This window comes from Neopelma chrysocephalum, unplaced genomic scaffold (assembly GCF_003984885.1).
Source record: "Neopelma chrysocephalum unplaced genomic scaffold, ASM398488v2 Primary Assembly neopelma1_43, whole genome shotgun sequence".
Lineage (NCBI taxonomy): Eukaryota > Metazoa > Chordata > Aves > Passeriformes > Pipridae > Neopelma > Neopelma chrysocephalum.
In genome coordinates this window covers 1,073,187-1,087,395 of record NW_020897702.1, presented here as the reverse complement: position 1 = coordinate 1,087,395, position 14,209 = coordinate 1,073,187, and the positions used below count along the sequence as shown (strand labels likewise).

Sequence of the window (14,209 nt, the reverse complement as noted above, 5' to 3'; positions counted from 1 at the left end):
GCTCAACATGACCCAGAATGTGTGCTTGCAGCCCAGAAAGCCAATTGTATCCTGGGCTGCATCAAAAGCAGCATGGACAGCAGGGCGAGGGAGGTGATTCTGCCCCTCTACTCTACAGTTATGGGTACTGCATCCAGCTCTGGGGTCCCAAAATAGGGGTAGTGAGACATGGGCACAGATTGCCCAGAGATGTTGTGGATGTCCCATCCCTGGAAGCCAAGACTGAATGGGGTTTTGAGCAGCCTGGTCTTGCGGAAGATGTCCTTGCCCATGGCAGGAGAGTTGGAACTAGATGATCTTTAAGGTCCCTTCCAACCCAAACTGTTCTATGATTTTATGTATGTCAGCACCAAAGCTGACACATGATCAGTGTTAGCAATTGTTACAAAATAGGAAGGAAAAGATGCTGACATTCAGAAACAGTTATGAGTTGCTTGGCAGCCACAGCTGTTGGCAATGGACAGAGCAGCTAATCTGACATATTTCCCTGCCAACAGAGTATTATTTCCCTTATCTAGAGCTTTGCTTCCATCTAGTTTTAACTTCCTTAATAAGCAAGGCTCTCCCTACTTCTACTGAAAGAGAATGTTTCATAGTCTAAAACCAAGCTCACTCCGTTTTTTAAATATTATTTTGTAAATTTATCCTATTATTGACATTTACTGCCTCATAAAGCAGAGTGACTATCCCTATTTTTGCTACAGTAAGCCATTTTCTTTTCTGTTATTCATGGTTTCTTGGCTATAAGGAGAGAGATATTGTTTTAAACTAGGCCTGAATTCAATGATTTAGATTGAGAGGGTATCAGTCTGTGAAACAGTAATAGCTGGAACTAGCGACACTGACCTCTGCCAAGGTGATAACTGTTCCATACCACAAAGCTTTATATCATGACTCACACAGACTAGGAGACATTTCAGAACACATCCAAGGATGCTGGCCCTGCATGAGAGGAGAATAGAATGACACTGATCTTGCTCAGATGCCAAAAGCAATAATCACCTATACATTCACCATGAATGGAAATCACCCAGACTAGCAAAATGGGCTCCAGATAAGTTTTACTTCAGCAATTGAAAATGACATCAAAGAAACATTGTTCTGAGATTTAGAAATATTCCAGTAATTAAAGCTGTTGAGAGCACAGGGGCTAATAAATGTTCAGTGTGAGGTTCAGAGCATATTCTAACTCCTGTCCTGCACACTTTTATTCATGCCTATTTCTGACTGGTTTTATTATATTGTGAATGCGAATGTTAATTTTATTTATAAGCTGATTAATTTATGTCTAATTAAATGTAAATATATGAAAGGGGAGACTTACTTTCAGCAGAGCTATTAAACTTATCTGTTTTCATGGGACAAAGATAAACATGCGAAATGAGAGAGGCCCTTGTTTTCTTTCAAAACTTATTTCTGATGACCATTTTATGTCACACATTTACTAAACTGTCGGGGATGAAGATGAAGAAGGCTATGAGAAATGGAAAAGGGAAGAGGAGATTTGTCAAGAGACCTGTGGTACCCCAGAGAATGAAATCCCCGTTTGAAGTGACTGAGAATTTTAACGCCTATGCATTTTGGGTTTTTACTGTTATATTCAAGAGTCCATTGTATTTTACCCTCAACTGTACTTTAAAACAGTTTTATGAAAAATCCCTCTGTCCTGTACATCCTTTAATTCCTGTCCTTGATTGGCTCCTGCTTGCTGCATTGCAGCAATTCCTTTTATGGCCATGATTCCCTATATGGTAATGTCAACCCCTATTTCCTCTTTTATGGTCATTATTCACATGCTCCTCCCTGGTTCCTTCTCTCTTTCTGGCAATTTCTACCCCCGACCCTATATAAAGCCAGAGCTCCCTTAATAAAGTGCCATTTTCTGCAACCATCCCAAGAGCAGCGAACGCCTTTTTCCCCTTGGGACCACATCACTAAACCCAGAATACATATCCATGATGCAAACAAAACTTCTGTTTAGTTTTTTATTTCTGTGATTTGCAAAAATAAATTTGTCTGTAATTCATAAAGCCTAATGAGTTTCTGAAAATACTCATTTCATATATTTGAATGGTGTAAAAGAGGATGTTGATTTTTATAAAATGAAAAGTTTGATGAAATTGGCATCAAACTTTTGTACACTTATCTGAAAACCAAGCTTTAACAGGTTGACTACAGCAGCGTGAAGTCCTTTGCTTTCTATTTCATAAGACTTCACCATCCATTGTATCAGTATCAGGGCATTTGTATCAGTAAGCATATTGATCACCCTGAGCTTTGCCCTCCTTTGAGGGCAGATCTGTTTTTAGACTGCTGAGCTTTTGAATCTTTCCATGACTGTATCACTGTGCAATTTGACTTGAACCCCAAGAGCAGTTAGGAAGAATAAATGGGGAGTTTGCTAAGCAGTACAAGGTACAACAAAGCAGAAAAATCTCTCTTGACTATATATACTCACATTTTGATTCCCTCATCAAACGATGTGTTTCTAAAGAGATGTGCTTTAAAAACTATTCGTTCTCAGCCCTCCAGCAGTCTTTATTCCCATGCATCTTTTGAGTACCATTCATTCCTGTTTTAAAAACCCAAATGCTCTCCTTGAGAGTTTATAGCAAATAACCAATAGCAATAAGGTTACAAGATAATTTGCATTTAGATTATGTCTCCTTTGTAGGGTTATCACAACACTGGAGGTATGAATTTCATAGTCCCACATCCCATAGAAGTTCTTAGTATGGCCTGTGCTCTTATAGCAAATGATAAAGACAAATGCACTTCTGTGTAAAAGATAGATAGATAGACAGATAGATAGAAAGACAGATAGATACATAGATAGACATATTGAGTGAACAAAATTCATATCATAAGTCATCAAATAGTGATAAAATAACTTCCAACATTTGAAAATATTACTTCAGCTATAATCATTAGTACTATCCTGGTCTGTAAGAAAGACAAATCAGCCTCTCCAATGACGATTACCTTCCTGAATCATAACCTGTATCTGTTTTTCTAATACATGTTGTTTCCCAAGACAACTAAGAACTGGATATTAAGAACTAGCATAGAAATCTAGAATATTAAAATGAACTATTTCACAAACACAAACAAAAGAGACAGCAGAAAATTACAGAATCCACTTAAACAACAAGATGTCAGCAAATGGACAAATGAAGTTATTAGATTTCAATAATTGTATTTGGCATCTCCTTTTAATTGCAGTTGGGAAGACAAAACATGATGCAGCTGGATGGCAATGATGTACAGACTGGTGTCAAAATTTTCCAAACATGACATTCCTCCTCAAAGAGCCAGATTGACAGAAGTGCAGCCCAAGGAAAGGACTATTTTCCTTTATTTCTTTTCCATCACAGATTTCTCTTTTCTGAGCAAACTAGGCGTACAAAACAAGAAAGCATCAATGGCAGCTTTTTAAGAAGGGCTTAATTTGTTAGCTAACACTAATTTAATTCCTATTTATGTTTCTATGCCCTAAAGCAAGTAGATGATAAGTTTCTGGGGTAAAAAGAACTGGATAAAACTTCACAATGCAATACAGTAATAGGCTCATTAAATATCAAATTCATTTGCTAATTAATTAACCCTTTCAGCACCTTTGTAAGGTACTGTTAGTTTTCTGCAGCTTTCTGTTGCTCTTTGTTCTTCAGATGAGGAAAATGTGAACTATGGAGCTGAAGTATGCTTCCAGGCACACTCTCCAGTGAGATCCCCATGTGTTACCAGGGTGTCTAAGGCAGAATACAACTTATTCTAAAAGGGAAGGAGTTTTCAGCAGAGCATTTGGTTGGAAACCCTAACTCCATGAAAAATTTTCTCATGTAGCCTTTCACTGCTTCAGTCTACTGGTCTGACTGGCCCATGACAAACCTGCGTGTCTCAGTGGGGCTTCAGAGAAGTGGTGGTGAAGGACACAAGCAACTCTGCTTCCCAGGATTTAAAGGTTATCAGCTTCCCATTTCTTTTAATTAGTTATCGAGTGGATATGTGCAGGGAGTGTGGCTGGAGAAAAATGTTATTGATTTTGATTTGTTACTACTTTGAATTTTTCTTTAAATTAATTTCAGGAGCACTTAGAATTTTAAGAAGGAATTCTTTCAAGATGCATTTAAAGCAAAAAAAATAAAATTATTTCAATGGAACTATAATGTGAAAAAAAAACCCAGACATTTTGTGACAGCCTCTGTCTTAAGGAGCTGACACCAAAAGAGAAGAGGCAGAAGAAAAAGAAGGCTACGTGTAACTTTGACATGTTTCACTACAGGCATAGATATAAGGCTGAGTTCTAAAGAAAGCTTCTGGTAAGTCGTCCCAGCATGGCTGTAACAGAGATGAAGAAGACACTGAGGCAGATGTGGGGAGGGTAAGTCTTCACTGACCAAAAAAGAAATAGTTTGTAATTCCAGTTTAAACACTACAGCTGGGAGTCACCTTGGCCATATTAAAGGTGACTGGTGGGTCAAAGGCAATGAAGACAGAGTTACTCCGTTCACTGTGATTTGCCTGTGACTATACCACATAATTAACTATTTTGACAAATGAAGGAGAACTGTATTATGACAAGATGGAGGGTGAAACAGAATGGCTACCACTGTAAACAGCATAATAATTTACCTCAATGAAAGGTGGTAATTGCCAGGGAATAAATGGAGTCAGCACTGTTCTTTAATATGGGATTAACCGATGCATGCAATGAGAAAGGCAAGAGCCCACAGACACTAAGGAGGTAAGAAAAATGAAGGGGGGCAAACAGCAGGAGATCAAGGAGATGGAATTCAGTGGGACTTCTCTGCAGGAGTGAGGAAAATCCAGTGCCTGACACAGAAAGAGTAAGTAAGAGGAACACTGAAGGTAGGTACGACAGTTCCATTACAGGTAATATTTTTCTTGGAATAAAATGCAAGGGCTTTGCAGAGAAAAGGACAGGATTGAGGAGTGACAAAACATTTAAGATTATGGATACACCATTCACTTACATTGCAGAATAAAGAAATTTACTTAGCAATAATGTAGTTGGCAGGAATTGGGTGAAGATGAGTTTAGCTGCTCAGATGAACCTTGTAATAGGGAAAAAGCATCCAAGCTGCCATCCAGAAGTAACCCAAAGAGAGAATCGATTTCCAAAGGAAAAAAGGAAAAGGAGCAACATGCTGAAAGCTACAGGGGCAACAGCAAGCTAGGGGAAACAAAAAGGCTAAGTGGGAGAAGCCAAACTGCATCACTTTGTTCCCCGTCGGAAGTGACAGTGGCTGAGAAGCAAGGACACAAGTACAGCCTAGAGACAGCACTTTGGAAGATCAGTGGGCAGGAATGTTTAGGTCTGGACAGACATCACAGGACCAGAGCAGGACAGGAGGCTGAGCGGGCTGACTGGGTGTAGAACCCCAGAAGATAAGGGGCTAATGTGTATGTCTCAAGAACAGAGAGCCGGATGGCTGTGAGAGCCAACCAAGGATTGTTGGTACTAACAGACAAAGATTGTTGGTACTAACATGCTGTGAGAAAGAACAAGATGTGACTGGAGAAGGGGAACACGTGGAGGTAGGGCAGCACTTTTCTGGGACAAACACCCTTGTTCTGGAGATAAGCACAACACAGTACTGTGCAAGTCCAGGAATGAGGCCAAGAAATGGGCATGGGCAGTAGGCGGGGATCAAGACCACCCAAGACACCTGAAGTCCTCCAACTCATTCCCAGAAAGATCTGAAAGAACTGACTGCACATGACGACTAATTTACACGGAAAGCAAGAAACCTATCTTCAGGGTCGGGAAACCTGGTATCCCCACAAGCCCCGGCGGCACCCCCAGGATTCTGAACATCTTTTTCTCTCTCCCTTCCTTCATTTCTTTCTCTCTCTCCCCTCTCCCTCCCTCCCCTTTACTTCATCTCTTCCTTTCTCTCTTCACTTTCAGCCTTTCCCTTTATCCAAACCCCACTGCCATACGCCCATATAGTAGGTCAGGGGCTAACACACCGATTTCCGTGCCAAGTGTGCAGTTTACTAATAAAACTTTGACTGCTTGCGGACCCTCTTGACTTCTGTCGTTCAACTACGAGCATTTACGAATCTCGGGTGTTCCCTTCCCCTTAAGGGTGGGACGTCACACCGGCCCAAACCACACTGGTGGCTGTGCCGTGGCTACAAGGGATTCCTGCCATCGTATGCCGGTGCAGCTTCGAGGCAAACCTCCTCAGACCGCCCCAGGGGCGGCGGCGCCATTACAGGCGCACCCCAGCCCCGTCCCTCAGCACGGCCGGGGCACATGCGCGGCGCGCGCGGCGCCTGCGCGCTGGGGGCGCGGCGAGGACTCGGGGCGCGGCGGGGTCGGGCAGGGGCGCCCCACGGGGCTGCTCTGCTGCCGCTCACGCCCCTGCTTTCGCCTGCTCCTCCTTTCCGCCGCAGCAGCTGGCGCTGCTTCTGATGTAGCCGTGCGGCGGCGGGGAGGCGGCAGCTGGGACGGCAGGGGTGGCGCTGCAGCCGGTGTCGAGCGCCGACGGGCCGCTGCCGCCCTCCTCTAGCGGCGGCTTCATGGTGCTGTACGGGCTGGGTGGCCCCGGCGGGGCCGAGGCGAGGGAGGAGGAGGCCGAGGTCGAGGCGGCGGGCGGCGAGAGCACGGCCAGCCTGGAGGAGCTGGAGGAGGAGGAGGCGGAGGCGGAGTCGGGAGCAGCGGCGGCCTCGAGCGGCGAGGCGGCGGCGGGCGGCGAGTGCAAGAGCTGCACGTACCAGGGCTGCAGCGAGACCACCACGCAGGTGGTGAAGCAGCGCAAGCCCTGGATGTGCAAGCGGCACCGCAACAAGATCTACAAGGACAAGTACAAGCGCAAGAAGAGCGACCAGGCCCTGGGGGGCGGCGGGGCGGCGGCGACCGCCGGGGGAGGCTCCCGGGCCGAGGTGAGGCGGGGTGGTCGGCGGGGCCTCGGCCGGTACACCCTCGGGGGTGCCCGGGGGCTGCGGCTTCCCTGGAAAATCGGCTTCTGTCAGACCCGGGAATGGGACCTTGCTGGCCAGGGGAAAGGGCAGAAATGTAGGGCAGTCGTACAGCTCGCTCTTCCTCCGGTTTGCCGGAGCAAAGCCCGTTTCTTCTTAGCTCTCTGACATAAATTGTAGTAGCGTGCAGCTAGACCAGGACATTCCAGGGAAAGAATTCTTGCTAGAGGATGCTTCGCTGTGTAGCGTGTGGTTTTTTTCACAGGAGGAAGGGTGAAAGTATAGATCTAAGAGAGACTTCTTGTCAGATTTCTTGCTCAGTTGATGCTGAAATAAGTTTAAAGTCACAAAGGCCGTTAGATATCAGGTTATATTGTATATAAAAATCAGTTGTGTAGGTTTTTCAAGATGCTTTTCGGTTATTATATTTTATATTAAATGGCAGTTATATATTTAGACCACTGCTAGTTCATACTTACTTTTCACAAGCTTATGTGTATTGTTTGGATGGGGAAATATTGTCAGTGGGAGAGCTGATGGTAACGTTCGACTTTTTAAATAGGTTTTTTTTTCTACAGTTGCTGACACAGTCAGGATCACACATTTTCACACTTTTGGTCACTTGTTACAGAGTTAGTGTTTAAGATCTTGTATTTAGATGAGACAAAGAGGGAAATGGTTTTACTCTTGGAGGTGCTGACTAGTTTGTGCTCAAAGGGGCAAGTATAAAATAGTGATTGCTAGAAGGAAAAAAACACCAACTTGCCTGACACTTAAGCTAGAAGCAACCCTTTTATGTCAGCACAGCTGTCTCTCGAGTCATGTGACTGGCAACTGATCTAACTGCAAACTTAACCATCAAAAAACTTTTCCTTTTTCTGTTTTTCTTCATATAAATATAGTAGTAACCATACTGGGTGTCCCACTAAAGAATCTTTTTTTGTGTAGCTGTAAAAGCTGGCATGAAGCAGGTGCATTAAAAAAAGGAAGTGTACATGATGCTGCTAAGAAGTATTCTCTCATCTTCTCTCTTGGTTCAAAGAACTTGCTGAAATAGGTGTAAGTTTTCTGATGTATTTTGTAGCTCTTAAGTAATGCCTGTTCCATGTAGTATTTTGGATTTTTTTGTTGAACCGTGTAAGCTTTGAGCATCTGTTACATTCTGGTAGTTTCTTCAGGTCTGCTGCTTTATTTGATCTCCTTGATTTTGAATCTTATTGCTGTCAACCTAATTTGCCAGTTAGTGTTTACATGAGAAGATACGATGAACAACTAATTCCTGTTCAGTTTGTGACACTTAAGACTTGCCATTAAGTTGTTTCCTTCCTGCATTGAAAAGGCCTAACATGCTTGTTTTCAAGGAAAAAGTTATGTACTTTTATTATCCTTGCCATTCTGTTAACCTTTTCTAATTCTAGTGGCTACTTCTCCTTTAGATGAGGAAACAGAAGCTGCACACGGTATTCAATCAAGATCAAAATGAACTCTAGATTTATGTACTGGCATGACTTCCCCTCTTCTCTCTTTCTTCTCTGATAGTTCATCCTGCTCAGTTTGTGAGCAGAGTCTACAGAACTACTTCCTGCTCAGTCTACAGAAATACTTTTGCTAGTTCAGAAAAAAGGACAGTATGGGAGAAGGGCAAAATTGTAGCATATTGTGTAATGATGGGTTAAAATCTTCTGATCGGTAACGTGAAATAGTGATTATTGCATTTTAGAAGAAAGTGGGCTTGCTTTTCCCAGTTTTTGCAAATGTAGGTTGCTTTGAATGTTATGAAATTAAGGCCTGAACTTGCAGAAGAAAGCAGGATATTTAGTCCTAAACTTAGTATGCTTTTTTGCAGTGGTCTCTGTTAAGACTTCACAAGATCCTGTTGTCTTGTGGGGTGAGAGTTAGGTTCCCAGTAGATGTTTTCATTTTTGAATTCTGTGGACAGGATTGAAGTAAAGATAGTGGGATACTTTGTTCTTCCTTTTGATCCCTTTTCAGGTAAATGGAAGTGTCAGTAAGTTATGAATTTAATACACAAAGAATTCAACATAGGTTTAAATTTTCCAAACCATTGATATTTTCTTCAGAGCAGATTGTAGAGCCATATTGTATTCATATGTCTAATTCAGGTGACTGGTGATTGTACAACAAACAGAATAAACTTGCAAAGAGAAAAATAAGCCTGGGTCTTTAGCAAGTTCATAATAGTGTTCTGAAGTATGTTTTGTTTTGGTACTAGAAGTATTGTCATTCCTGCCCAGTTGTAAATGGTAAATATCACTCACTTTCAGAAGCTGGAGATTGAACTGTTGTGAGTGACTTCTTTTTTAAGAAATGCAGTCAAATAAATTCAAGGCTACAACTAGCCATAGTAACCTGGTTACTTTTGCAGTGTGGAAGACTTAAATCAATTGCATTGCTTTGCTGTGACTGGTGAAATGGTGAAAGGATGTGGAAAGAAGAGGCCCAGTCTTGAATAGATACATTTCCATTCCTGTGCTGTTACTTTCCTCTGCAGATTAGGAGGCAAATGTTCTTTACTCTTGGGATTTTCTGTGTATCACTATATCAGAGTTTATAGTGTCACTTTCTCTTTTTTCTTTCATGTGCAGGATAGTGTTGAAGGTTCAGTTCCTGTTACAAAGCAGAGAACAGGATCCATTGGAGATCGCCCAGCAAGACCTACTCTTTTAGAACAAGTATTGAATAAAAAAAGGCTGGTAAGTCTTGTTTTCCGAGAGGTTTTGAACTCAAAAATTGTTACACCACCTTTATTTACTTAACTGTCATTGCTGTGAAAGAAGATTAGTTTAAGATTGTACACTACCTGTGCATATTTTCAAATTTGAAATATGCTGTAGAGCAGATGTGTGCCTCAGCTTCTCTGTGAAGAATACTAAGATAACTGAATTTAGTGATCACTGCCACATTAACTGAAGTTGTGTATTTTGGTAGTAATAAACAGGCATGGTTATTTCTTCAGGGTAAATAGTGCTTATAGTATAACTGAGGGGTTTTAGCTTGTTAAACCAAAGCTTTAGGTAGAACAATGTATGGACTTTAGGTCTGATGTAAACTTTAATTACTCTGGTGTGTTTTAGAAGTTGTAGATATATCACACTTAAAATTGTCTATATATGTGTTGATAAACTGTAAACAGTATGACTCATCTGTAGAGTGCATGACTGGCATGTGTTCTAAGTTTTTAAACACTTTGTTGCTCCTTTAAAGAATTAAGCCCAATGAAGGAAAATAATTCAGTAGTTACAGTTTCTTTGGCTTCTCCATTACAACTTTCATTCCTTGTGGCTGGACCGCTGTTTTGAAGTGTTGGGAAATTCTGAACACTCAGTGAACACAGCATCATAGAACATCCCGAGTTGGAAGGAACCCATAAGGATCATTGAGTCCAAGTCCCTGCTCCTTGCAGGTCTACCTAAAACTAAAACATGTGGCTAATACTCCAGATGCTTGAACTCTTGATAGAACGTGAGCTTTGCTGCAGAATTACAGTATTTTGTTTGTTTATTATACTTTTTTGAGCTATCTGTAGTGAGAAATGTAGAAATTGGCTCAAAACTGAAGACACAATTGAGAGGTGTTTGTTTTCAGTATGTCATTAGATTATTCCTGTTTGTTATATTTATGGTTTTTTTGCAATACTGTATATTTTTTACATTCTGAACCTGCTTTCAGGATGTATATTAATGCTGCTTCTGCTTACCTGATGGTGTCTTGAAACAGTGCCTAGATGTCTTGTGAGCGTGTTTTGTAATTCTGCATTTGATTGAACTCTCGTTTGGATGAGTGTGGTAGTAGTGGCTGGGATATAGTTAATTTTCTTCACAGTAGCTTGTATGGGACTGCGCTTTGGGTTTGTGATGAAAAGAGTGTTGATAATGCAGTGTTGTTTTAGTTATTGCTGAACAGTGCTTCATTCCACAGCAGGGAAGGAGCAGAGGAGAGAGTGAGCAGAGGCTGCTGCTTAGTTGTCTGCCACAGTTAAAGAACAGCAAAGAGTAATGCACAAATTAATTCAATGGAAAAATTTTATAATATAAATATAATATAGCTATTTAACATATGTGAGTTCTCTAAAGTAAAGTACACTTTCTTTCTTTCTTTCAGTCCCTTCTCAGAAGCCCAGAAGTAGTGCAGTTTCTACAGAAACAACAGCAACTGTTAAGTCAACAAGCTTTGGAACAAAGGCAACAACAGTTTCAAGGAGCCCCTGGGTAATGAGAACAGATCAATGACCTTCAGATCAGTCTGGTGCTGAAGGAGGGATAGGATCTGTATTTTGTATAAATACAAAGAATCTCAATGTTTAAAGGAAGATGAAAGTTGCTTTTGTTATGTATTTGTATCTTGTTTGCACTTTTGAGGTTTTGAGCTGCTTGGGTGTCTGAAAACTTGTGAGCAAATCATGGAATCATAGAGTGGACTGGACTGTGTTAAGGAAACTTCCCAATCTGACCATTCACCAGACTCTGGCAGTCACACACCCAGTGCCAGAGACTTTAATTGCTGGGACCAAAGCCCCTTCACTGCGGGTGGCTCCAGTGAGCTGATGGCTTTCTGCCCTGCTTGACTCCCTACAAACCCCACTCATATGCAGTCAGACAAGGTTTCCTTACAGGTTCGACCTCACGTTTCCTATAGCAGAGTCTCAGATGTCTCATTCCATAAAGCACTTTATTCACAGCGCAGTCACACAGAAACAGCCCCAGCTGGTGCCTCTGAGGAGGGACCTCCAACAGAGGAACCCCTGGGCTTTTATACCCTCACAGTCTAAGTGCCAGCAAGTCTTGCTCTTCCTCCTGAATCTTTGGCTCCTGATGTGGCTCTGTGTCCACTCACCTGGCTAGTGCCATCGGACTTCATGCCCTTTGTTATGCAAAGGGTTGGCTTGGCAGTTCATGGTCTCTTGGCTCCTAGCTAGAGCTCAATCTGCATCTCAGTCTGCATCTCTGAATTTCAGTTTGCAAAACGAGCTACCTGCACCAGATGTATTCCTCAGCAGTTGCAAAGGACCTTAAAGCTTCCTCACAGGAGAGGTGCTCCATCCCTCTAATCAACTTGGTGGCCCTCCTCTGGACTTGCTCTAACAGGTGGATGTCCTTCCTGCATTGGGAGCCCTAAAGCTGGACACAGTACTCCAGGGTCTCACCAGAGTGAAGCAGAGGGGCTGTAGTGGGTTGACCTTGCATACAGATGTATACGTTTGCATTAACTACTATCCCCTGTCCTTTTACAGATGGCTATTATTTTCCCATTTCATGGGCTTCCTCCACCCCTCCAGATGTTCAAAACCAGGCCATGACTGCGACTTCATTCCATCAGGATGGGTGGTCAGGACAGAAGCAGCAGCACACTCAATCATTGGGCACTACCATAGCCCAGCTTGGGGCATTGTCACACTCTCCTTGGGCCTCGCAAAATTCACTCTTCGTAGGTTCGTGTAATTCCTGGTACTGTACTTCCTGCAACATACAATTTACACTACAGATGATTTTTCCTCACGGTTAAATCTCCTTGAGGCACACACCGGGTTTCCCCATCCTTCTGCATTACCCATCAAGTACACTCAGGTCCTTAAGCAAAGACAGTCCCACGAATGGGTTTGCCTTTTCTCATGGGAGGAGAAATCCACACTCAGCTTCCCTGTGTGTATATGGGGAGCTTACCTCCCCCCTCAGTGTGCAGGGGTTTTGTTTGGTTAGGACCGGGGCGGTTAGCAGATCCTCTAGTGTAAATCAATCAGCCAGCTGACTTCTGCTAAATTAGCATCTCAGTGCTTCCATGCCTCATTGCCTAATGCTCTTAATATAGTCTGCAGTAGTCCATTATACCTCTCAATTTTTCTAGAGGCTTGTGGGTGATAGGAGATGGGATATATCCACTCAATGCCATGTTTCTTTGCCCAAGAGTTTATAAGGTTATTTCGAAAGTGAGCCTGTCTGATTCAATTCTTTCTAGAGTACCATGTTGCTACAAAATTTACCTTTCAAGGCCTAAGACAGTGTTTTGAGCAGTGGCCTGGTTTACAGGGTCTGCTTCCAGCCAACCAGTAGTTGCCTTCACTGTGGTGAGTATGTAACGCTTACCTTGGCGTCAGTTTGCCAGGCCTCACCATATCAGAAATCCCAGTTCCCTCTGTTCCAGGGAAATTTTACATGTGTAGCTCTCTTCATTGCAGCACATTTCTCATTCATGAATGATCTGTGTGATGGACTCCATGGTCACGACCCCATGGATCATGAGCCCATTGTTGCATCTCTTCCTAGATGTCCTGATGTTTCATGGGCCCATTGGGCTATAAATAGCTCACCCTTCTCCCAGTCTAGTTCTATCTGTGCTATTTCAATTTTGCCAGCCTTATATACCTGCTTATTGTTCTGATGTTCTTCAGTGGCTCGACTTTTGGGCATGTGAGCATCTACCTGATGTACCTTCAGAGTCATATTTTCCACTTTTGCAGTGATGTCCTGCCACAATGCAGCAACCCAGATGGGTTTACCCCTGCGTTGCCAATTGGCCTTCTTCCATTGGTGTAGCCATGCTGTCATGGTTTGAGAGCCCCAAAATCCAATTCCCGAGTCTCGGCCCCCCTCCCACATCTCAACCCAGTGTGAGATGGGTTTTCCAGACACCACACCAGACTCAAAATGGGGGGAAGGAAATATATTACAATGTACACTGTACACATCACATAAATATTATAATACATTATACACATAATCTTAACTATCTCTACCATGATACATCAGTATTTACAATGGATCAAATCACTTCTTCCTCCAAATAAAAGTCCAGGAGGGAAAAAGGAAGAGATCCTTTTCAGTCTCAAAGCAGCCGTGTCTCTAGGGCAGCAGGCTCTCCTCTTCCATGCAGCAGCTGTAGCTGGATCTCTGCCAGTACACAGGAGGGAGGCCTCCAAGCCCCTCTCAGCCCTTCGACTTCAGGCGAGGGTCTTTTCTTCCGTGGGCTGCGTTTGCCAGGACAAAGGTCGCTTTACCACATCATACCATGAAGCGCAGGGGTCTTCATGACGGTCCTTATCTTCAGGGGATTCAAGCCCCCTTGCAGGGGGGTGAAGCCCTCCTCTGCATTCCATTCTGCGTCTCCGTCCAGCTCTGGGACGCTTTGAGCTTCTCAGCTCCTCTCTTTGCAGTCCATGCTGCATTTTAGGACTTCCATTCAGTAGGAGTCCACCCCCTCCATTTTAGGAGAGATCTCAAAGGAGTTTGGGGTTTTGGTTCAGTTC

At 43.0% G+C, this 14,209-nt stretch overlaps 1 protein-coding gene across 1 annotated transcript; it reads left to right on the top strand.

The window, feature by feature from the left end:
* Nucleotides 1-5,449: 5,449 nt before the first annotated feature.
* Nucleotides 5,450-11,288, top strand: RFXAP (regulatory factor X associated protein). The gene is given in 4 exon segments (XM_027677695.1): nt 5,450-5,498; nt 6,113-6,912; nt 9,555-9,662; nt 11,071-11,288. Coding segments are annotated over 4 exon segments (1,068 nt in total). The 3' UTR covers nt 11,182-11,288.
* Nucleotides 11,289-14,209: the final 2,921 nt, after the last annotated feature.